Here is a 23750-nt window from a genome sequence, read left to right as displayed (position 1 = left end):
TTACACCAGACCAAGTCACATGGAAGGCAAGTACCCCAAAGTTGCCAGGGCCAAGCAATCGCAGCAATTCACCGATAAGTTGATAGAGCGGTGGAGACAACTGTTAACTCCGATCAGTGCATGCGAAAAAGGTATTGATAATTGTTCTGTTTCCTCGCTTTTCTTTGTGTCACGATCCGTATTATTGCTCGTTCCAGTGTTTCTAGCGTGTGTGAAAGCACCCACCCCTTCAGTACAGCTGAAAGAGTTTAAGGTGCTCACTGTACAACTACAACAGCTGCAAGATGAGCAGCAGGTCAAATTGTTGGTACAAGTGCTCAGTGCCATGCACACACACTGCTTACCACGTCATCCACTACAGAGAGCCATTGGAAGGTAAACAGATATCAACACATTACTATCTATCCGTAACTACACTCCGCGTATTGCAAAATGCTGATGTCGACATTAGAGTTTGCATGTTTGTGCAATGCCAACTGGTTTATAGATATTTTTGCCATGGTACATTTTTGTGTAATTAGTTAGACATGTGATTCAATATAGGAATTAAAAGTGTACTTGTAAATTATTTATCATTTCAGAGTTTTAATGGACACTGCGTCATCCAGAAGTGACAGACTTGTTCACTCAGTTTTAACCAATCAAATTAAGTGTGTGGTAAATGTGGAGGAACCCTTTGATGTCCTTGATAGCCTCAACTACCTGGAGACCATGACTGAGAACTTCTCACTAGGTAACATGTAATATAGTGAATTGTTGAGTGTTCAATTAGAGTGTATTTACAATAGTATAGTGACTACTCTATTAGGAGTAATTGTGTGATGTGCATGGTTGTGGCAAGTCTAGTATAGATGAATATTTCAAAGAAATTGAAATAATTATTTGTCCTCTGATTATGTCCACAGGAGCTGAATGCTTACAATATCACATGCCAACATGTGAGTGAGCCAGTTTGTGTGATATGTTATGTGCTAAATGTATTAATCTGTGATTAATCAGTACGCATAATTATGTTCCAAAATCTTTGGTCATTTTCAGATAAAGTTTCCCATACATAATGCAGTTACTGTTTACTATGTGATGTGGGCTTGTTTGGCAGTAGCCTGGGGCATTTATATGGATTCGTAGATGACTGACCTTGTTAAATCATAGTCTCTCCAACCATCCTGTATTTTTCTTTTGTCCAAATGACAAAAAGAAAAAAAAATTACAGGCTGGATGGCAAGACTAGTTAAATCATCCTTTAATGTCATTATTCATTTTAGCTTCAAAAATGCTATTTCCTGTTTTAAAACAACTCTTTTGCCTGGTTTCTGCTTCAAACAACACTTGCATCAGTAATTCAGTGTATTCCAACTCTTATCCGAGGGAAACTCTTATGACAATAATTCTGTGGAGCAACTGGTGGCTATTATAGCTATTAATTAGTCAAATACAGTATGTACATTTCTAGTAGAATCTCTGCATCACATCGTAGCATGATTAAATAGTGGCTACAGTTTACCTGCCTCTTGTTCAACAGGTTTTGAGCTATTCTGTACTGTTCTGGACAGAACTACACAGAGATCATTAAGGTAAGACATGCTATATTGATACTGATATTACCACTCAATACTTACCCATCCAGTTCAGAGCAGTGGGATATTCAACTGGTGGAGACAGTCACAACCTGTTGTAAAGTGATCATGATAATTGTGAACAAATATTCTGAGAAGCTTCGTACCATTGTGGTTGGCATGGAAACTGGCCTGCCTCTGATGGAATGGCAACATCCAATGGCCACGGCAACAGAAAAACAGTCATGGCTTAAGGAGAAGCTGACAACAATTGAAAATATCTTGATGAATTTGCTTCAATGTGAGTATATTTGTATTATCAGTGGAAAAGGCTTTAATAACATGGGGATCATGTGATGGGTGTACATTTTTCATCTACTGTGCAACAGGAAATATTAACAAAAAGAAAATTTGATGAATTCACAATTAATCAGTTTTGACAAATTAAAATTTAATGAAAAGCAAGAAATCACAGATCTAAACATTTGACTTTTGAGGTGCTTATTGATGTTTGACAATTTACAACTTGACAAATGGGTCATTCCATGTCAAATCACCAAAGAATCGTAAGGTCACCCCTCGGATTTGACCAAACTTGGTGTGTTTGTAGTATCCCTGGTGCTCATCACCCATACCAATATTTAGCCTCATACACCACATTGTTTCTGATTTATGACCATAAATATTTTGAATATTTCATGAAAAATTGGTCCATCTCAAGGTACAAAATCAACTGTAGCTCATCACTGTGTTAATATTTTTAAATAAATGTTTCAGAGATTGAAGACTGTTGATTGACCTTTCAAGTGGTCCATAAATTATGGGATATACACTTAATTAAGGTTTAAAATGGCTCAATTAAAAACTTCAATCCTTTATATTTCATGAAGTGCTGCTTCAAATTCTTTGCATTGTTTAGTGAATAAGTATTGGGTCATGATCTAGTATTGATAAAAATTTTGTGGTTGGGCCACAATGGGTTCAAGAGATATAAGTAAATATGTTGTGGTATGTTGTGGAATTTTGTGTCTATTATTGCTGTATGGGAGTCTACACCTCTATTAACCACTCCTAATAAGGCCATGCCAACTTTCCAGTAGTGCAACTTGTGTTAGTGACCACCTGTATTTAAAGACCACCTTTGTGCTCCAGTTTATTTCCATTTTTAGTCTGACTTACCATATAGTCCCACCTTAAGCTTGTCCTGACTATAGCAAACATTATCGAACATGGACACCTAGTTATCTTCTTAATTTACCACCACAGTAGTACACTACACTTACATAGGCCAAAGCCACACTACATAATATTATGTAGCCACCCTGGAACATGGACAGCTTGAGAACTATGGCACTTGCTCATTATTTTAATGGAGTACACACATCGGCACTGACCTCATAAATGTTATTTTGGCTCCAGGGTTGTACTTTGTACATATTACAATACATGTGTGAACTTTACTAAGACATTTTTAAATGTACGTATTTCACAATTATGCACACTTTGAAGACAGTACAAACAGTCTTGATTATATGGAACCATGATAAATAGTTTGTATTAGAAAACTCATAAAGTGTCTGTCCAAAGGTATGAGTGCATGCATATTCACCATTAAATTAATTGTTAATTCTTTTGGTATTGTTAATTGGGGCAATTAACAAGAGTCCTGGCTATCAAGCTACCTACATTTTACTATTCCACTGCACCTATGCAACCCACATAATGTAATTTTCAAAAACTTCAAAAACTGTCAGCTGTTTTTAAACTAAAACATTTTGGAGTTTAGCTGTAAAAAAGTAATAGCACCATTCACTTTAGATGAAAATGCAACACTGCTATAAAGACGTTTTATACTCAATTTGAAATGATGACATAAACTCATGAGCAGCATAGTAGATCTTGGTGCCAGTGGCGGGTTGATTAATCTTCACTCCTTTCTCTAAATGGGTCTTTGAATTACGTATCTTGCCCACATGATGTACCCATGTGAAGCATTGTGGCAATAATAGCATCATGTAAATCTAAACGTTGCATGCCATCCACCCCAAATCAGGGGGTGATGTACCGCACAAATATTGTTTTGTTTGTTGTTTTTTTGGAAATGTTGGCAAATTTACTAATTTATCCATTTATAAAATACCCTATATACAGTAAATAGTGTGGAATTTTACTTAATACAAAAGGCATTTTCAAATCCACCTGTTCAAGAAGGATCGCTATATAAGCCAGCTTCATTGGAAAACAGAACGGTAAATGTGACTAAATAATTGCAGCACAAAGGTGGTCTTTCAATACAGGTGGTCACTAATACAAATTTCACTGTACTTGAACATCTTCACTGTGCAAGACAAATTCGGCATGGCTTTATTAAGAGTGGTTATTAGAGGTTTACGCTCCCATACAGCAATAATAGCCACTACATACCACAACATATTTAATTATATCTCTTGAACCCATTGTGGCCCCACCACAAATATTTTATCAACAATAAATAGACCATGATCCAATACTTATTCAGTAAAAAATTCAAAGAATTTAAAGCAGCGCTTTTTGAAATGTTAAGGATTGAAGTTTTAATAGAGCCCTTTTAAACCATAATTAAGTTGATATCCCATAATTTATGAATCACTTGAAAGGTCAATCAACAGTCTGAACTTTTGATTTAAAATATTAACACAGTGATGAGCTACAGTTGATTTTGTAACTCAAGAGTGACCAATTTTTCATGAAATATTCAAAATATTTGTGGTCATAAATCCGAAACTATGTGGTGTATGGGGCCAAAAATTGGTATGGGTGATGAGTACCATAGGTACTCCAAACACACCAAGTTTCATCAAAATCCGAGAGGTGACCTTACGATTCCTTGGTGATTTGGCATGGAATGACCCAAATGTAAAATTCGCCAAAGTTTTCTTTCATCAAAATTTCCTGTTGTACGGTAACCTGTGGACTAGTGATGGGTGTAGTCTTGGTGCTAGTTGGATATTTGTACAAATGTGCTTCTTGTGCTCATTGATACGTACTTGCATTAAAATGAATGAACTTAAGCTAATTTCCAACAATGTTATTTTATAAAACTCGCTGATGTGACTAATTACAAATGCCGATTAACACTTGATGTACAAAAACCTTCTTTATATTTGACTTATGTAGATCAATGATTAGTGGCAAAGAATACCTTTAGATAACTACTAGGTTAGTTTTCAGGTGTATACTTTATTAGTGCACAGTTCCTGGACCAAGAAGTTAGACTAATGTCACCAGATGACCTTCATGTGATCAAATATGTGAGCACGCAGTATCGAGAAGTTTGAGAATAAGTATGGTATAAATGAATTATTTGAACAATGCTTGTCCTAGCAATAAACTAAAGCAAGGAGGTATATCAAAATTAGAATTTTAAAATTTCAATGAATCACCATTTAATTTATTTCTGAAGATGTACTACTGTGCTATGTGTAGCTAGAGTACAGTATGCAATGCATTGAGTTGTGTATTTATTGTGTATGTATGTTATACCATATGTATGTACAGTGAGATTTCCATTATCCAGCCACCTGTATGTCACTTTAACTACAAAAGTGTTTAGATCAGTGAAGTTGTTGAGATAAATGGAGCCGATTTATACTATCAGAAGCTTATAAATGCCAAAGGCACCTTTATGATCTCCTGGTGTTATACAGAGCTGTCCAATTACTCTAATAGAACACACACTTACTTAGTTGAGCACCAAAATACTCTAATAGAACATTTAGTTGTACCATTCAAATGGTCAGGGGGTTGACATTGTGATAATTGAAGCTGACCGTTTATGTGATTTTTTATTGTGTAGGTTCCTCAGCATCATGCGATATGTTGTTGGTTGTTGGCATGACAACAGCAGTGTTGTGGAAGACACTACACCAGACTGCTACCATGGTAACCTCACATGCTCACATGATGCTAGTACAGTCCACACAAGGTAGGATGATAGTTAGACTAGTGTGTTATTGTGTGTTGTGTTTGCAGATATGAAGCCATTTTCCCAGCTATGCTTGACATATGGAGTATTGACAAAGTTTCCTGTTGACATTTTGGTAGAAAAGGTTGTAGCAAATGACAAGCCATTCTTCATTGTGTTATATGACCACTTGTCTGTGTTGAACCAAAAGTGAGCAAAGTTAGATGTCAATATCAGGTCTAACATCTTGTGTAATATATTAATACAACGTGTCACTTACAGGTTAGTTGAAGTGTCTGGTCGGTTTAATGTTGTCAAGGCACTAGCTCTGTGGATCACTACTGCAAGGTGTGTAGTATGTACTGTATAGTGAAACTATTACTCATGATTGAGTTTGTACATTAACAAATATATATATATATATATATATATATTGGAGGGAAAATGTCAAAGTTATTTTGCTCTTTGTTCAAGGCAGCAGTATATCATTCACTATACCATATTGTAGTGTACACACACCACTCAACACTAGTTGTGATATATGACACTACCTATTGGCTATTGGTATTTGTTCATTGTACATAACCACTATAATACAGTAGACTAGTACAGTACAGTTGTACAGTCATAATATGTGACCAGATTTGCGAAAAGGGGTCTTCCACACACATCCAATATACCAACTTTGACAATTCATAACTGCAGATTACAATAAGCTATTGTCTTGAAATTTGTGCTGTAGCGAGAACCAACATGGGTGAACTGATGGAGAAACTTTGAGGTTTGCATGTGCTTGGACAACTAAGTTATGGTCTTCCAAATTCATAGAATTGGATGTGTGTGGAAGACCCTTTTCGCAAATCCGGTCACATATGCATAGAACTGTTTCAAACACACATGTCAACATAAACATATAAATCAAATAACTGTTTCCATACTCCGTAGTTACATGTAATTGTTTGATACTTGTGTATGTGTACATTGGGGTGTGTGTATATCCTCAAAGCAGAATCAAATAGTTATAATGTTTGTTTTCAAGTTATTAAATGTTACACACACTAGTACCTAGAGACATATAGAAATCCATGTAGCTGTTTGAGATTGAGTAATGTTTATCATTGATATGTGGTATAACATAGTAATGTATTCGTGTACCTAGTCTGTTTGTTTTGTACAGGTTGTGTGCTCCAGTGTGTCCAGCTTGTCATAATGCTACTACCCCTAATGGTACAGTGATGACATCATTACTACAGTGTGTGTGGTCACAATGGGATGACCCTGTGGAGGTGAACGTGTTGTGTGTAGTGTGTGTATAACTGTCTCAAGCTCCTCTTTGGTACTGTAGAAGGTGCAGTACATATACTATTGTACGTTTGATAACTGTATTGTTAACACCATGACATGATTGTGGTCATCACAGTTGTTTTGTGGGTATCTTACAGAATTTATGCAAATGATATACTCTTATTGTTCTTGTATTCATGGAGCATGTGGCCATTATTAGTCTTTGAGAGCAGCCATATTGACTGTCATTTTGCTTGTCACTGATCATGCCACACATACCTACATGCTTAATTTATGAGTTCTTTGTTTGTGTTCACATAACATGGAGACATGTTGAAAACAGTTATCAATCATACTAGAGACATGTGTGTATCCTACCATTGTAGGGCATCAGATATCAAGTGATGGAGATATTTGATGGAGTAGTGAACCTCTATCAGACTTGTTATCATAATGGTTAGTGGGGGACGCACGCACGCACACACACACACTACACACCACACACACACACACACACACACACACACACACACACACACACACACACACACACACACACACACACACCCACACCCACACACACACACACTACACACCACACCACACACACACACACCCACACACACACACACACACACACACACACACACACACACACACACACACACACTACACACCACACCACACATACACATACACACACACACTACACACACACACACACACACACACACACACACACTATATGTATGGCAAACAACGCACACTACACACACACTATACGTATGGCAAACAACACGTATTCTACATACACACACATTATCTGTTGTTGCCGTATTAACCACATGAAGAAATGTCAGGATGTTGAAAAGCAATTTTAAGCTGGCACGCGCCTCCATTCCAGTGTTCCATTCCATTCCAGCTTTTATACCTTCCCCTAAGTGTATTGTGGATAGTGTTTCCTGACATGTTTTCATGTTTTCATTGTGTCAACTCTTCATGAGCCTGTAATGTACACACATTCTGTTAGTGGCTATTGCTTGTGGGTTGTACATGGGTAAGGTGGCTAGCCAAGGCACTAAATAGTTGAGTTCATCACTATAAAGCATTTAGTTGCTAGTCTTTGAATGGCAGTCCATGGCCAGTTGATCTATAAGTTTATAGATGATTTTCATCACTTAAGGTGTCTTAGGATGATTTTTAAAGGCACCATTTTGGGCAGTGCCTGTCACTTAGGTGGGTCTCTACTAACGTACCTACACTGTACCAATGGGATGATGTTGCTTAAATATTGATACCAGTAGCACTATATTGTAATGGTGGCACTTGGAGTTGACAATGAATGAACTTTTGTTCATGTGTGTAAACGCTGATCATACAATATCACAATGTACTCATCAGAGCACAAGGACTTCATCCCAAACTTGTTGAGACAACTTGTTGAGGTGACATGGCGGACAAGAGGCAAATATGTCTGCCTACAACATGTACTGACCCACATTGGTGATGCCAGTCAGTTCCTGGAGCTATCCCCTTCTCTGCCAAGTCTTGTGCTGAAGGCAATGGAGCAACACTCAGTGGCTCTGTGTGTAAGTGTTATGTGGTGTTATGTGCTAAACTGTTCTAAAGGTATTATTTACGAGTGTTGTATTAACCAATAAAAACTATTAATTTAAAAATGAAGTAAGGTTCCAGCAATGAAAAGATGTGATGGTAGCTATGAGGGAAGTCCTATCTACTTGGCATTGTAGCAATGTGGGATAATTGGCATTGTAGGAATAATGCCAAAGTAGGGATTTTCTCTCATAGCTACCATCATTTCTTGTTTGTCTGCTTTTTATTGCTGGAGCCCTACTTCATTTTTTAAAATATAATTTTTTTATTGTACTAGTTTGTTAACTTTTTTTATTAGAGCATAGCTGTGATGTGTGGCTGTGACTGCTGTATTAGAGTATCTTGATCTCACCACTCAGCTGCGCAGTAGATCAAGCTAATGGGATGCCTTGTTTTCTCGCCACTCAGCTGTGCAGTAGATCAAACTATTGGGTGTGGTGCAACACCTTATTTCCAATGGAACTACATAGATCATGCGTTCTGATCGTTGAAAGGGGTGTGGCAATTGTTTTAAAAGTGCAGCTTAACTGCTACAGTCCATTAAGCACCTCAAATAGTTTGTGGTGTCTAAATGCTCTCCTTCAAGGAATGTGTCAATGGAGAAAATCAATGCCTTGGTATGGTTTCCATGAAGAAGAAGAAAACAGCCATTACATTGAAGGGAAAAGTGCAGAAGGCAAACATTTGTCGGAACATTTCACCATTGAGTTTATTGCTGTGGTGTAAAATTGTGGTTGTGTGTAGTTTTATTGACCTCTAACCTTGCGAATGCGGTCGGGCAGGCTGGCAGGCAGTCAGACGAAATTCCTAGTTACGACAATTTTTTCAAAATTCAATATTCGGACAGACCCTACTAAACGGTACAATTGTACTGTTTGATAATCAAGTGTGTACATGCACATACGTTACACAAACACACACAATGGTGGGATCATATAAGATGTAATAATGCATACACACATACGGACACAGACTACGTATGCATGAACAAGAGTACATGTAATAATTGTAACATGGGCATGAGGGCTTTGCCTGATATGTATGCCCGAGGGCAGAGGGCATACATATCGGCCCGAAGGCAGAGGGCATACATATCAGGCAAAGCCCGAATGTGGTGCATACATATCAGGCAAAGCCCGAATTCCCATGTTACAGCTAATATGTAACACTTATTAGGCTGATAGCCTGTACAGGGCGATCAATCACCCAAACCAGTACAAAATGTAGCCCGGGCGGTTCCTTTGATCTGAGGTGTGAAAGTGTTACATTGAGACTTATGCACAACTACAAGTTCTAATGACTGAGAAAGGCTGTGTACATTGTATAGCACTAAAAGGAACTGTCATGTAAAGTATGTACTGTGAAGTGTGTTCATTTACTGATAACATTTTGCAGGCTGGACACTTTTGGTCAAAGCTAGCAGTGAAGCATCACCAAGAAGTGGACACTGACAAGTGGTTAGAGGTATGATGTGGAAAATATAGTTGATACATGTAAGTATGATGGCAGTCTCCTTTCTCACAGACTTGGGTTGATCCATTACTGGAGGTACTACAAGATGCCACATCAGGTCATCGTACACATGTTGCTCAGGTATTAGCTGATTAGCTGGTATATAACAGTAACTACCCAACAAAAGTTATGCAAATGATACATGATACATCTTTTGGCAAGGTATTTTTGCCTGCTGATATATAGATGCAGATGTGCCCAGAAAGAGAACAAATTTGTCAGCAATGAGTTCCATCATTGTTTAATTAGCAAACTCTGTGTTAATGACTATTTTTTACCGAATACGTACAAATTTTCTAGGAATGTAATTTTTACATGTTTTGCAATTGCTTAGCTGTCCACAAAATTTTCATCCTCAAAACTGAACCATCGTCAAATTAGCTTTATACTATAGAATAGGCCTTATAGGGAATATGAATGATTCGTGAAATTAAAACCAAGAAATCCATTAATTCATAAAATTATAATTAACTTGTATATGGTGTATTTAAGGAATCTCCAATTGTAATGGATAACTCCCCACAAATCAGGCTCAATCTGGGTGAATGGGCTTTTGGTTCTGATTGAGAAAAGTTTCTATATGGATTTCTTGGTCCTAAAGTGTCCTAAAGTATGCTCCTTTGTAAGCATATATTTCTAATACACATGTATATGTATAGCAAGTTAGTACGTCATAACAATAGTGAATTGTGTAATATATAAACTGCTTGTCTTATTGTTTGGTTGGTGTAGTATGCATTACCAGCTGTGCTAATGTCACAAGATGTGATGGATTATATCAAGATGAAACTTAATGGTAAGACAATAATATTGCGCCATAGCACAATGGCCTTAATATTGAGGTTGCCTTATTACTGAGGTCATAAAGTGCATTTTAGCTGTGTTTGGGACGTTCTAAAGGTGATCATAATAATGAGATGGTCTTATAAAAGAGGTGTCTGCTAAGTGAGGTTTCAGTGTATATAGCAAACATGTTGTATGTGTGTTTGTATTAATGACACTTCGTGTAATTTTTCTGAGATCAAGTATTTTATACTACCATTGTTACAGATGTCAATGAAAGTGTGTCAATATTGCTATTGTTACAGATGTCATTGAAAGTGTGTCAATATATCTTTTGTGTCTGAGGCAGTTTCGAAGTGAACACCCTGAGATCACGTCACTGTCTATGGAAACTATTGGACCTTGTCTCTGCCACATTGATGATCAGGTGTAGTGTATTGTAGAGTTAATGTTTGTAGTGTGTAATGTATTGGCTTGACTTGAGTGACATGAGCGATGACCACCACCTCAATGCCACATTAGACTTGTACACACTTGTACCTCGACAAATCCTGGCGACATCTAAATGTTTAATGGCAATTAGACCACATGAAAACACTATTGCTATTCTCTGCTGTGTGTCTGGATCTAATACTATCACACTTCAGTCTAGCCATATCTTATGCACTTATTAAAAGTATGTATTACATCTATCACAAAACAATCTCTGCTGCTGCACAAGTTCTATTACTAACAAAGGGGATTCTATACACAATCTCCTCCACTCATCTCTGATTTTTTGCTACCACATACCAGTCACGAAAAAGTTCAGATCCTGCCTAACCCTATTTTGTCAACAAAGCTTAGGTCCATGTGGCAGACAAGGCTGAGTCAACCACCCAAACAACATCAGTTTGGGAAGACGATGGTCTCACATTCTAGCTAGATGTCTCAACCAATGAAGCCTATATGGCCAGAAATCAAGTCTGATAGGGGAGTAGGTAAGCCCATCTTACACTGAACCTCTTCACTGCTAATGTGCTGGGCAATCTGCTGTGATCTAGTGTATATATGTATACACATAGTGTTCTTGAGGAATATGGCATGTTGTTATTCTCTCTGAGGTGTAAGCTTCTAATTTTAGTTCACACATTTACATGTGCACATCAGTTAATGTTTGTTCCAGGTGAGGATTGATGCTCTTGGTCTGTTGTGTGAGAGCAAGAAGACAACAAATGCTCCTAGCGAAGAAGAGCTTCAGTTAGTGTTGTCCTTCATGGAATACAACATGAACTCACAGTCACCACAGTTTAGGCAACAAATGTTGACATTGCTCAAAAAGGTCAGTGTGATGTACGTGGAATAGACTTATATTCTTCTGGGAAGACAGACCATAATTACAAGCCAGTCATTTAGTCAGTTGGTCAGTTGATCATTTAACTAGCTATTTAACCAACTGGTCACTATGTATAATGTAGTTAGATGTAGTTGTAATAAACTTTTTGCTGTAACAAAAAGAATATTTCAACCCAAGCATATCTACATAGTATTCTTTCTAAGGTAGTCCCTCTAAATGTACTGTACATGTCATACAGTATGATACAGTAGTAATGTATTTATTGTACTGAATGATATTAGGTTTCGGCTTTTGTGGCCAAAAGTATCATCCTGAAACCAGCCTCACAATATCTTCATGGTGCCTTGACAGTATTGGTTAGGTTAACCAAGCAACCTGAAATACTTCTACATAATAAGTTGATTTAAAAAATATATTCAGTGGAATTTTCTATTGACTGGTGACTGACTGACTGACTCTCTCAGACAAGCATACCTCGATAACGGCTAAGGCTACGGGCTTGCTTTTTTCACTGTTTGGTGTTGCAGGTGCCTTTTGGCATGCTGCAGTATGTACAATGCATTCTTCATGGACTTACCTTTGTGGCCCATTTATCTTTGCTGACAACGCATGGTGTCAATTCGTGTAGTGCCACGTGATGGCTTCCCTATGTGTTACAGGAATCATCCGAGTTTTCTGTAATTGTGACTGGGTTAATTACAGAGTTCCTTCTCCTAGTGTTCTTGGTTTGTGACGCTGTGTATTGGGCTGAACATATGTAGCTGAAAATGACCATTTTGCTCTTTCGTTAATGGCACACGTTTATATGAAAGCAATAAGCCTGGTGCCATCCTTTCTTTTGATGCAGTATGCGTCAGTTTGCCAGTCATAAAAATGTTACAAATTAACCCTTAAACCTGCATAATCCAGAAAACTGGATTTGATAAAACACGAATGAAAAACGCACAATATTTTTCCATTTTACATACATGGTTTTAAACAGGCATATCTTGCAAATCGTTAATCCAATCTCTTAGAAATAGAGGTTTTCTTACTTGAAGTAAAAATTCTTCCTTATACATATTACCAAGAGTTAGTTGTATTACAATTGGCAATGGCATCATTTTATGTAGTTGCTGATCAGAATAAGGGAATGTGGAATCACATTGGCTAAAAAATGTGGAACTTCAAATCTGCAGAAGTTTAAGGTACTTATTTTGCTGAACTTGCAACAATGATTCACTGATCCCTTTGTTGTTAGAAATTTCTTGTGGACTATTTTGAGATGTCAATCGCATCACTCTTCCCAGGATCATCATTTCAACGACGACAATGTGTACTACACTGCTTGACCCTACTGGCTACACTGTTTGACTATCATATTAAACAAGCTGTGGAAAATGGTGAGGTGATAACTAATAGGCTGTGTCCTGGTCTTCAATTTGTGAGTTATTCACTGCTGTGTGCTGTTTTACACAGGTGAATGGATTCCTAGTGTGTTCACTTGCTCTGCGACACTTACCAACTCACACATCAAACAATTACTGTGCTGTCTTCAAGACACTTATGTTGGTAACAAAATACTAGCACTGGAGTTACTCACCAACCTGGTATCCAAGGAAACACTATTAGAACACATCCAGACTCTTATCCCAATAGCTCATGAGATGATGTGTGGGTCTAAAGCTGCTGACTGTTCCTCAAGTGCCTACCACATTAAATTATTTATGATCGTTGATGGAGTACAACTAGCTAACATCATTAGACAGCTAAATACAAAGTGGTATGATCAGGTTAAAAGTTCTGGTAAAGTTAAACAGGATCTGTTGATGAGTCAGTTTAGTTTAGCTAACAGAGTTGGTGATGACTCAGAGGTTCCAGTGGTAGAAAGTTCACTTCATGTTATAGCAGAGTTGATGAACTTCCTCCAGCTCCAGTTATCACTAGCAGAACACAACTTGTTACAGGCATCAGTAGAGACTCCAGTGTATGGTGTACTAGAAGTGATCAGGATTGGACTGGAGTGTGTTGACCTGAAGTGAGTTAAAGGGCTGGATATAGCTGCACTTCATTGTTACATGCTTGTAAGTATGTACATGTTTTACCCGTTACTGTAAGTAATAGCACGTGATTACATATCATGATAATTTAGACAAACTTGAGTAACAAATAAAGTGGAATTAAGTGACAAGTGTGCAATGATGAAATCGTAACATTAGCATCTACATACTGTGGTCCCTCTATTATCCAAAGTCATTGGGCCTTGAGTGCATTTGGATAATCAAAAACTTCAGATAAATGAACTCCATTCGTTTATATATAAAACCCTGTTCAATAGAATGCACACCATAGACAAAATGCTCTAATAGAACAGTCATTTGAACTGTTCGGACAATGGGATATTTGTTGATTTGATAGCCAACAATGGAGGGATTGCTGTATATGTAGACACTAAATAGTCAAGTTCAATGTTTTGCTGTATCAATGGAGTTTTGTTATTATACAGAACTGTTCCTGACAGTATTATACCAAGTTGGAGGGAGATGTTGTCACACCTTATAGAGATCAGTACTAGGGTAGCTCAACTAGTCACTCCAGTAGTGTGTAATAGTTCCCCTGAGGGTTGTCTACCTGATGAGAACATCATCCATCATCTGACATCACATGTTAATGATAGCCAGGGGGACAATGGGGCTACAGCTCAGTCACTTGTTATCTGTTGTTGGCATTGTATGAAGGAGGTCTCCTTATTGTTAGGAGATATTGTAGAGAGAGCACCGCTGATAGTGAAGGAGTCTGATACTGCTGGACTGATCACTGTAGAACAAGTAAGGATAGTACAGACAGTAAAAATAATGAACTTCTTGCCGTAAAGAATTTTTTTGTTGTCAATTCTGTATGTAGTCCATATTGTGTTTCTAGTAAACTTTTATTTACACTGTTTTCACTATAGATTTTGAATATTGGCAAGTTATTCACTTATCATTTGATGGAGGCCAAACACATGGGAGCATTTGAGATGGCTTATGCTGGATTCCAGAAATTGTGTGGTGTTCTATGGGCCAGTACTTCACCACAATTACTAACTAAACCACTGGAGTGGGCTAAGCAGTTGTTAGACTCATTCAAGTCACAACACCCAGATTACAGGGTTACCAGGAGAAGTGCTGGAGTACCATTTTACTTGCAAGTAAGGATGTGCATACAATACTCTCAGTGCGGGTCATCTTGGCTGTGTTTCATTTTACATGTTTGGATTTTTTTACATGATGTGTAACTTACAGTTTGTATGTGTTACTGTAACAGGCAATCTTGTCAGCTGAACCAGATTTTAATGGCCGATCATGCCTGAGGACAACCATGACAGCGTTACTTGACATTGCATCATCTTCGGATCAACCTGATGACAACAGTCTACAGCCATCTTGTGTTCATGCTCTCAATATCCTCAGGGCTTTATTTAGGGAGTCTCGTTTGGGAGATCATGTGATGCCATTTGTAGCTAGTGGTTTTAAGGCTGCACTGTTCGGCATTTCATCACACTTGTGGGCAGTAAGTCATAGAGCTTATTATTAAACTGTGATATGGAGTACATTGTGTTTAGGTAAGGAACTCCTCCACACTGTTGTTTAGTGCCTTGATGACGAGGGTGTTTGGAGTGAAACAGTTGTCAGATGAACATTCTCAAGAAAACAAGATGGCATCTAGACAATTCTTTACCAAGTTTCCTTCACTACATTCTTTTCTAATAACAGAACTTGACACAGCAACCTCATCACTTGAAGCAGGAAGGTACCCATACGTATATGATGTCAATGCAATTATTGCTAATCCTGACATGAATAACATGGCTTTGTTAACCCTTAACCCCCCCTGGTAATTTTTGCTAACAATGCACTGAAAATGCATACACCGGTAAATCAGCTTTTACCAATGGCCTCAAACAAAGCGCTGTAACTGTCGGACCAAAAACCCTATGGCTATGCAATTTGTGCAATTGTATTTGTATTGTAATAAGGAATAAAAGAATACCTAGGGGTTTACCCTTTGACAAAAGCCTGGACCAAAACTTGCCAAGAAACAGCATGTACGCAGTCAAAACACGCATTCCAATACATACCTTCAGAAAATGATTCGTAACTCCCTCCCAGTTCACTGTATCTCCCATGCGCTCATGAGGTAGGGGAAACCAGACGTCCATCTTCAGCTCATCATAGCAAATGAGCAAATGTTGTTACAGTGATTATTCATCCTTGTCTAAGTAGCCCAATGAGTACGCTTTCCAGTGATAAGTGGTTTTTGGACTAATTTAGTTAGACAAGTTTCATACACTGTCAGTTTAGAAGCCATCTTGTGGTTATCCATTGGTAATAATAATTGTGTGTATTTGCACTTTATAAAAAAAATGCCAATATATCGACGTATGCAGGTTTAAGGGACAATTAGGCTGCAGGTATGTTTAATTCTAGACAAGGATGGTCATGCGTCATAGCCGTATGTTTTATTACACAGCCAAACATGGTGCTTGGGATTGGTGAAGTCCTTTTGTCATACTCACGAGATTTATGAATACTGTAGCATTTATTTAGTAGATAGAAAACCACACAAAGTGTTAGGATGGCTGAAAGAAGGACTTTGGGAACCGTGATTTATTAAATTTGCTCGTTAAAATATTTACTCCCATGTACATATACTGTACATTACTTGCACAATGTACAGTTTTGTAATCATAAATAAATAAATAATAATATAGTGTATCATGTGATTGTTATTATAAGTGTGAACATGTGTATAAGTGGTAGTGATAAATTGCTCTAATTCATTTTACTGGTAGCAGAGGGTGGCTGAGTGGCACATCAGTTTACTGCAGTCCTTTCCTAGTGGGGATGCCGAGGATTGGTTTCAGAGGTTTGAATATGTTTGATGGCAAATGGTTGGAAGGTGGAGGACCAAGCAAATAAGTTGCCAACATTGCTGAAATGGGAAGCACTGGCTATTTGGCTTGAGCTCACTGCAGAGCAGGAGAAAGACCACGAAACTACCAAGAAGAAGATACAGAACGTGATAATGCCGATGGAGTTTGCATCTCTAGAGGAGTTTTACTGAAGTTAACTGCGACCTGGCGAAGCAGTTTCCATGTTTGTTCTCAACCTAAGGAAGCTACTAGAGATGGTGATTCCAGGAATAAATAAGGATGCAAGAGATTCCCTTCTTCTTCTCCAGTTTGTTAGTGGCATCCAGAACCAATCAACAAAGGACTTCAGGAGAAGTGAAAACACTTGTGAAGTGGTGGTTACTCATGCTTGATTATTGATGACCATTGATTCACAGTTAGATTCTGCAGTTAAAGAGGTCGCCAAGGAGCACGCATAATTACAGGAGCTGAAAGATCAAATTTTCCTGCTGACAAAGCAAGTGGCTTTCCTATCAGCACAGCCATGTTTTACTGATTCTCTGACCTCATCTGAGCATAATTTCAGTATTATACAGCTTGCTATTGTTTTTGGCCAGTTCCGCCACTATATTTGTGGTAGATTTTTATACTGACTATGCCCTCCTGCAATGCCTAGCTCAGTAAAAGATGTAAGGCATGCTATTCTTTGGGCCTTGGCCATGCAAGAGTATAAATTGTGTGTCATAAGGGCTCAACTACTACTAATGCTGATGTATTGTCATGATTGCCATCAACCCCATGCTCTTTTACTGTTTCTATTCCACCATGCTCAGCACCAGAATTACAAAGCCTAACTCCCTGTGTACGTTATACTAAGTTGCAGTCATCAAATCTGACAAGATGTGGAATCAGCTTTCACTGTGCATATTCAAGCAACTGTAGAAACAGTTGCTTATTGCTGATGGCACCCTATGTTGAAAATATACTCACCTGGACCACTGGAGCCAGTTGTCACGATACTTGTCCTTTCTCCTTACTTCCAGCTAAGGCTGAGTCATGCAGCAGGCCATAGAGGGGTGGACAAACCTTAGAAAAGTTGTCCTACTCAACATGGCATGAGATATCAAGCAATACTGCAGAAGCTGCACTACTTGTTGTCAGCAGTCCAAACTTAAGTAGCAAGCTAACACGCATCCCAGGGGCGGATCCAGGGGGGGCTTCAAAGGGTTCCATGCAACCTCCCTTTTGAAAGAGCCTCTCTTACTCGAAATACTCTAATAGAGCAGTCAAGATCGAGATACTCTAATAGAGCAGTCACAGTATTCTTAAGAGGAGCAGTGTAGCAGGCTACTTGTGGAGTTGTACATAAGGAAATATAGTTGGTGAGGGTATATATGGTAAGGGGCAGCTATTGTCATGCATGCAGCAGGTGATGAGCTTTTTTTTTGGTCTTCAACTTATAGCTAGGCTGAAGTTACAATTCCAGAGTGGAACCTCCCTTTTAAAAAATCTGGATCCGCCCTGCATTCCACTTCAAAACACCCCAATTGATCAACCGTGGCAGATGGTCAGTGTGGACATATTGCAAGTTCCCTTTTAAACCAGTAATAACTGCTATTACTTGTGCTGCAAGATTATTTTGCTAAGTAGGGTGATGCTGTCCCTGTACCTGACCATACAGCAAATCGTATTGTCACAGCATTTTTCTGTATAATATGGTCCACTGCAAATGATGACACATTTGCTTGTAGACAAGGGAGGGGCAAGTGTAACATTGTACATTAGACTCATGCGTTGAACAGTTTTGATATGTAATAATAATATAGTGTATCACGTAATTGTAACTGTACGTTATTGGTGTGAACATGTGTATGAGTGGTAGTGACAAGTTGCCATAAGTCATTACATACTGTTGCTGAGGTGTCTGCTCAGGATTAAATGGGTTTTCTGTGTTTCTTTGAGATTACAAGATGTTCAATTACAGGTATGTGGCCAACCTTGTCTAGTTCTAAAATGCAAAGTTCCATTATGTTACAATCATTAATTGTTTCCTATATTTAAGGCTTCACACATTAATTTTGTTTTTCAGGTTTGACGAACTTCAGCCATCCCTATTCCCCATGTTACTACTGCTGGCCAGACTCTACCCCTCTACCTTTGATGATGGTGGTAACCCCAGTATGAGCCTGAGACCATTTATCCCACTAGTGTTGAGGTATGGTAACATGTGAAGTGTGTATACTGTATCTAGTGTGGAGGTTATTAATGATAGATATGTATATATTACATGAAATTAAACCTGTTTGAAATTACCTGCTATGTACATGGATAATGTATTTTATTGCACTACTAAATTTAGTTTATAATTATTCTCCTCTCTCAGGTGTGCTAAGAGTTCAGTATGGAAGATCAGGGAAGCAGCAGCCAGAGCATTATTGTCAATGTCATCTCAGACTGAACTAAGAATATGCTTGGACTTGCTGTATTCTAATGGTTTAGCAAACAGAGATGCTCGACACAACCACATTCATGGACTGCTACTAATGCTACACCTCATTGTGATGGAGAAGTTTCCTAAAGACTGGGAAAACACATTAGCTACACTAAACACGTTGCTAAATATTAACTGGATTGGAAAACGGTATAGTTGCAGTATATTACACATACCATTCATATTTGTTTAATACTAGTGAAAACAAATGTCCAGTTACTAGAGGGAAGTACTTGCAGATCTTGGCAACATTTTTTGATAAGATAAGTTCCTTTCCTCCTCTCAAGACTGATCAACAGCATCACAGTATCACAGTAGAGATACAGCAACTGTTCTGTGATGCCATCACTACACTATCGTCTAATAAAGACTACCCTCAGAATGAGTTATTTTTAAACACTGATCTAATGACTGCATCTTGTTGTTACTGTTATCACTTGTTAACATGTGCTCATGATTGTGTTTGTGATGAAGTAGTTATGACCACGGCAGCTAACCTGCTTTATTATTCAGTTACTGATCATATATCAGTTCAGTTTGTGTTAATGTGTTTACAGCATACACTGGTAGAAGTCAGTCAGTGTATTGTGACTGTGTTGAGAAGGAAGCCTCTAGCTACAGATCTTCTACCATCACTTGTCCCATCACTTTTAACTATGAGTATTTCAGTTAGTAATGTAGAACTGCTAACACTGGTTAGTTGTACACAATAATGATTTTGTTTTAGATTAAATATTATATAACTGCAGGTTTATGAGCTACTTGTAAATTATCATGATGTTTGCTTTGGTGAGATCATTGCAGCAGTCTACTCTGAGAACTTTTCTCCATTAAAGGTAAATAGGTTATTGCCATTATAATTATAATGTATATTATAAAAATAATAATGACAATAATATAATTATGTAGTGTGGTATGACACTAATGGACAGGTTTTAGCTCTTGGTTTGCGTTCTTTTTACAGTTACTTCAGAGTATTATTAAATTAAATCAAACCCACACCATTAAAATGTACTTGAAGGAAGTTAGCATTATGTTAGCAAGCTATATCCTCTTTCACTGTGTAAAGGAAACAGCTAGTTTAACAATGGTAAGTGGGAACAATGTTTTAGTTACATAATGTGTGTAAATGACGTTCAACAACGTATAAACTCTACCAATATCAAAACTGGAATTCACTATAGGACAAACAGAAGCCATCATAGGCCCACTGATAGTGTGCTTTTACTATTGGTATAGACCTGACTTTGTAGCAGTTGTATATTGGCTTGGATGGGTGACAAATGTTATGTCTTGCTGTAATAAATATGAAATTTGCTTGTTAACAGATAGGTGTTCATCAGACACTTTCTGTATTGCTTTTAGTTTTGCTTTTGCTAAATGATTCCTCTTTCATTAAGAGTTACTCTTCCTGTACTATTATGTACTTGCACATAAATCATCTGTTTAAGTATGTGAACTTTTTGCTTCAATGAAAATAATGACGTTTTACATTCAAGAAGCCTACATAGTGTTGTGGTCTTACTTGAAGTGATATTGTTAGCTACTGCATGTTTAGCTACATACTGTATGATGAGCTATTAATATAGCTGTTGCTATGTGTTAATTACCCAAATATATTGTTCCTGTATGGTCTATTTTTTCCTCTTACTGTGTTCTTATTATACAGTTAGTACAGTGGATTAGATTACTTAAAAGAAACTATGGTCCTTCACAGCCTGAGTCACTATGTCAGGTGGTGGCTAATGCTCTAGGTCATAGTTGGAGAGCACTGTTACATTACTGTAATAATGATAGTACAGTGATCACTGAGTTTTGGTCATTACTAGTGGAACTGTTACAAGATTACAATGTAACATGTCGTAATGTAGCAGCTAAATGTGTGACAGATATTCAAGCCAGTACTGATGGTAGGTATTGTAAATAGATGTTAAGTCATAAACTATGTGTTACTATTGATTATTTGACTGTGTGTTTGTGTAGTAGTGTGTGAGTACTGGAAGTCATGTTTTGTAGTGTATACGATGTGATTATGTTTATGTAATGTTTTTATCTATCTTTAGGAGAGTGCTGGAACATTCATCCTCATTATTGTTTGAGCCTTGTCTTTAGCTTAACAAGACATCTTCATGGTGGAAATTGCTCTGTACATCAGAAAATAGTTCTCCAATTTTTAATTACTACAGTCAGTAATGCAATAGATACTAGTGACAGTCAGAGTAATATATTATTCATTGAGGGTCCTATTAATGATTACAAAGAAGAAGTAATATTAGTACGTCATGCTTGTAGAGCTCTGAAGTTGATAATCAATGATTCAAGTGATGATCCTACAGTGTTAGCAGAATTGAAAACGTTTAGTTCAAACATGATTGCTTGTGCCACTAAACTAATTCAACTTTGTTCTCTGCCTGTCATGATCCAACACAATAGCTACTTTGTTGTTGCCCTACATCACTTGCAGTCAGTACTGAATGTTCTCCAGTTAGCTGATGACACTGTTGAGCCAGTGATCACAAGGATTACTTCTTTGCTACCATCAACTCTATAGTTACATTATAAAACACTCTATGGAATATACAATTTAGATGTGTTAAAGCAAACACAGTAATATTTTTCCAGAGAATCTACAATAATTGTGACCAAACTTTTGAAAATCGTCAATCTACGCACACACCAGTGAAGTTCACTTTTCACCACGAATGGATATATAGCCACACCAATACTCTACAGATTTGCACCACAGTCATGCCTCTGATTTTGATCAGGCTGCTTTTCACGAGTGAATTTCTAGAGACGTGTGCCAGCCACTGATAACACTCTGGCACCTACTGGCCAGCTGAAACATGAGACTGTGGGCATGAACAGCCTTGCACAGTTGCCCAGATATTTTCTACATTCTTTAATTTTCAGTGGCACAGGTGTCCAATATTAAGGTTGGAGACACCGTATGACCCACTTGGCCATTTTCTGGTCATGCCCAAATATCAATCACCCCCACCACCACCACCCATGGTGACATGCTTGTGTTACAGATACCATGGTGAAAAAAGTGCTCTAAATCATGGTATATCAATAGCTAGCTTGCTATGGATTGGAGTGTATGGTTGGCTGCATTCACGGTGAAAATTTTAAACTTGTAGCTTTTGACCTTCCCAAGCTATACTGGATTGAAATGTTTAAAATTGCATATCTCACAAACTATTGATGTATGTGGATCGACGGTTTTCCCAAATTAGGTCACAATTAATGATCATACATTTAGTCATATGATAGGGAATTCATCAATTCATGATAATATATAATTATGCACGTGGCTGCTACTTTATGGTGGCTGTGTAGATTACTAATTTTGTGGGTGACTTGTTGAGAGTTATACTTCCTGCTTTCATTGTGGGTTGGAGTTGTCCATAGCATTGTGTAGCTCATGTGGAAAGAGAAGCCACGTGAATAAATTAGTACAGTTGCCATGTGATACACTAGTTGTCCTATAAGAGTTACAGTGAGCAATAGTGTGGTTATAATGCTAACATTGAGGGTACTTGAAGATGTTTAATTTTGTCTTGGTGATTTTTCTATCATTCTATATTTCTCTACAAGGTGAGTCATTTGTTGTGTGTAGTAATAAGTATGTATGTATATCAATGCGTGTTACAGAATTTTTCTAATATGCAAACTACTAGAACTGATGGCTACATGGTGCCATGACTGTTACGTACATAGCATAAGTTGTTGCTAACTAGCCTATAAGTGATTTGTAGTGACTGATGGCAATGATCTCAGCAATGACTTTTTACCAATAGCTACATACAGTACACTCGTGATCATTTATCAGTGTTGTATATCCTCATGCATGTATTGTCCATTAGTGTTTTTTTGTGAGGAGAAAATATTAAGTTGCCATCGTAATTAAAAGTCAGAATTGTGTACAGTATTTTGCACAGAAAACATTATATGTTTGTGATGCTTCAATGCTGTTGCCATTATAGATTATGATTTTACAGTAATTTGCATAATACCATTGTGCATGGCTTTACGTAGCTACACAGCATTGTGTTAATATTGTTGAATACTATTGTAATTGCTAATAGCTGAAATGTGACCGAATTTTAGAAAATCAACCATGCATATGGGCGCATTTGACAATTAAAATATATGACCAAATAACACGCTTTATAGTGCAACCTACTTTTTAATTAGTGATTGTAAGCCATTCTCAATATCAAGACACACGATAGTGTGTCGTGCGGCCCAAGAAGCCGGCGCGCCACACCGTGAGTATATTAACAGGAAGAAAGAAAACGCAATTTTCACACCTATGTAGCTCTGTGATCCCTTACCCGATTGGAACCAAATTT

The 23750-nt window shown here is 37.7% G+C and overlaps 1 protein-coding gene across 1 annotated transcript; it reads left to right on the top strand.

The window, feature by feature from the left end:
- Positions 1–4: 4 nt before the first annotated feature.
- LOC136256825 (tRNA (32-2'-O)-methyltransferase regulator THADA-like) lies at positions 5–22993 on the top strand. Its single transcript, XM_066049864.1, has 31 exons — positions 5–131; positions 198–375; positions 582–733; positions 906–938; positions 1523–1574; positions 1628–1857; positions 5392–5520; positions 5568–5709; positions 5782–5847; positions 6677–6785; positions 7170–7239; positions 8185–8372; positions 9793–9861; positions 9922–9990; positions 10642–10705; positions 10998–11119; positions 11858–12013; positions 13141–13215; positions 13269–13410; positions 13487–14045; positions 14514–14835; positions 14961–15197; positions 15314–15559; positions 15612–15799; positions 18991–19116; positions 19285–19542; positions 19592–20087; positions 20142–20228; positions 20357–20482; positions 21062–21302; positions 21456–22993. Exons 1-31 carry the CDS (start codon positions 20–22, stop codon positions 21941–21943), a joined length of 5532 nt encoding a protein of 1843 aa, XP_065905936.1. The 5' UTR covers positions 5–19; the 3' UTR covers positions 21944–22993.
- The last annotated feature ends 757 nt before the right edge of the window (positions 22994–23750 follow it).

This window comes from Dysidea avara, chromosome 5, assembly GCF_963678975.1.
Source record: "Dysidea avara chromosome 5, odDysAvar1.4, whole genome shotgun sequence".
Lineage (NCBI taxonomy): Eukaryota > Metazoa > Porifera > Demospongiae > Dictyoceratida > Dysideidae > Dysidea > Dysidea avara.
Note: the sequence above shows the minus strand (reverse complement) of the source record. Positions and strands in the feature narration are given on the sequence as shown.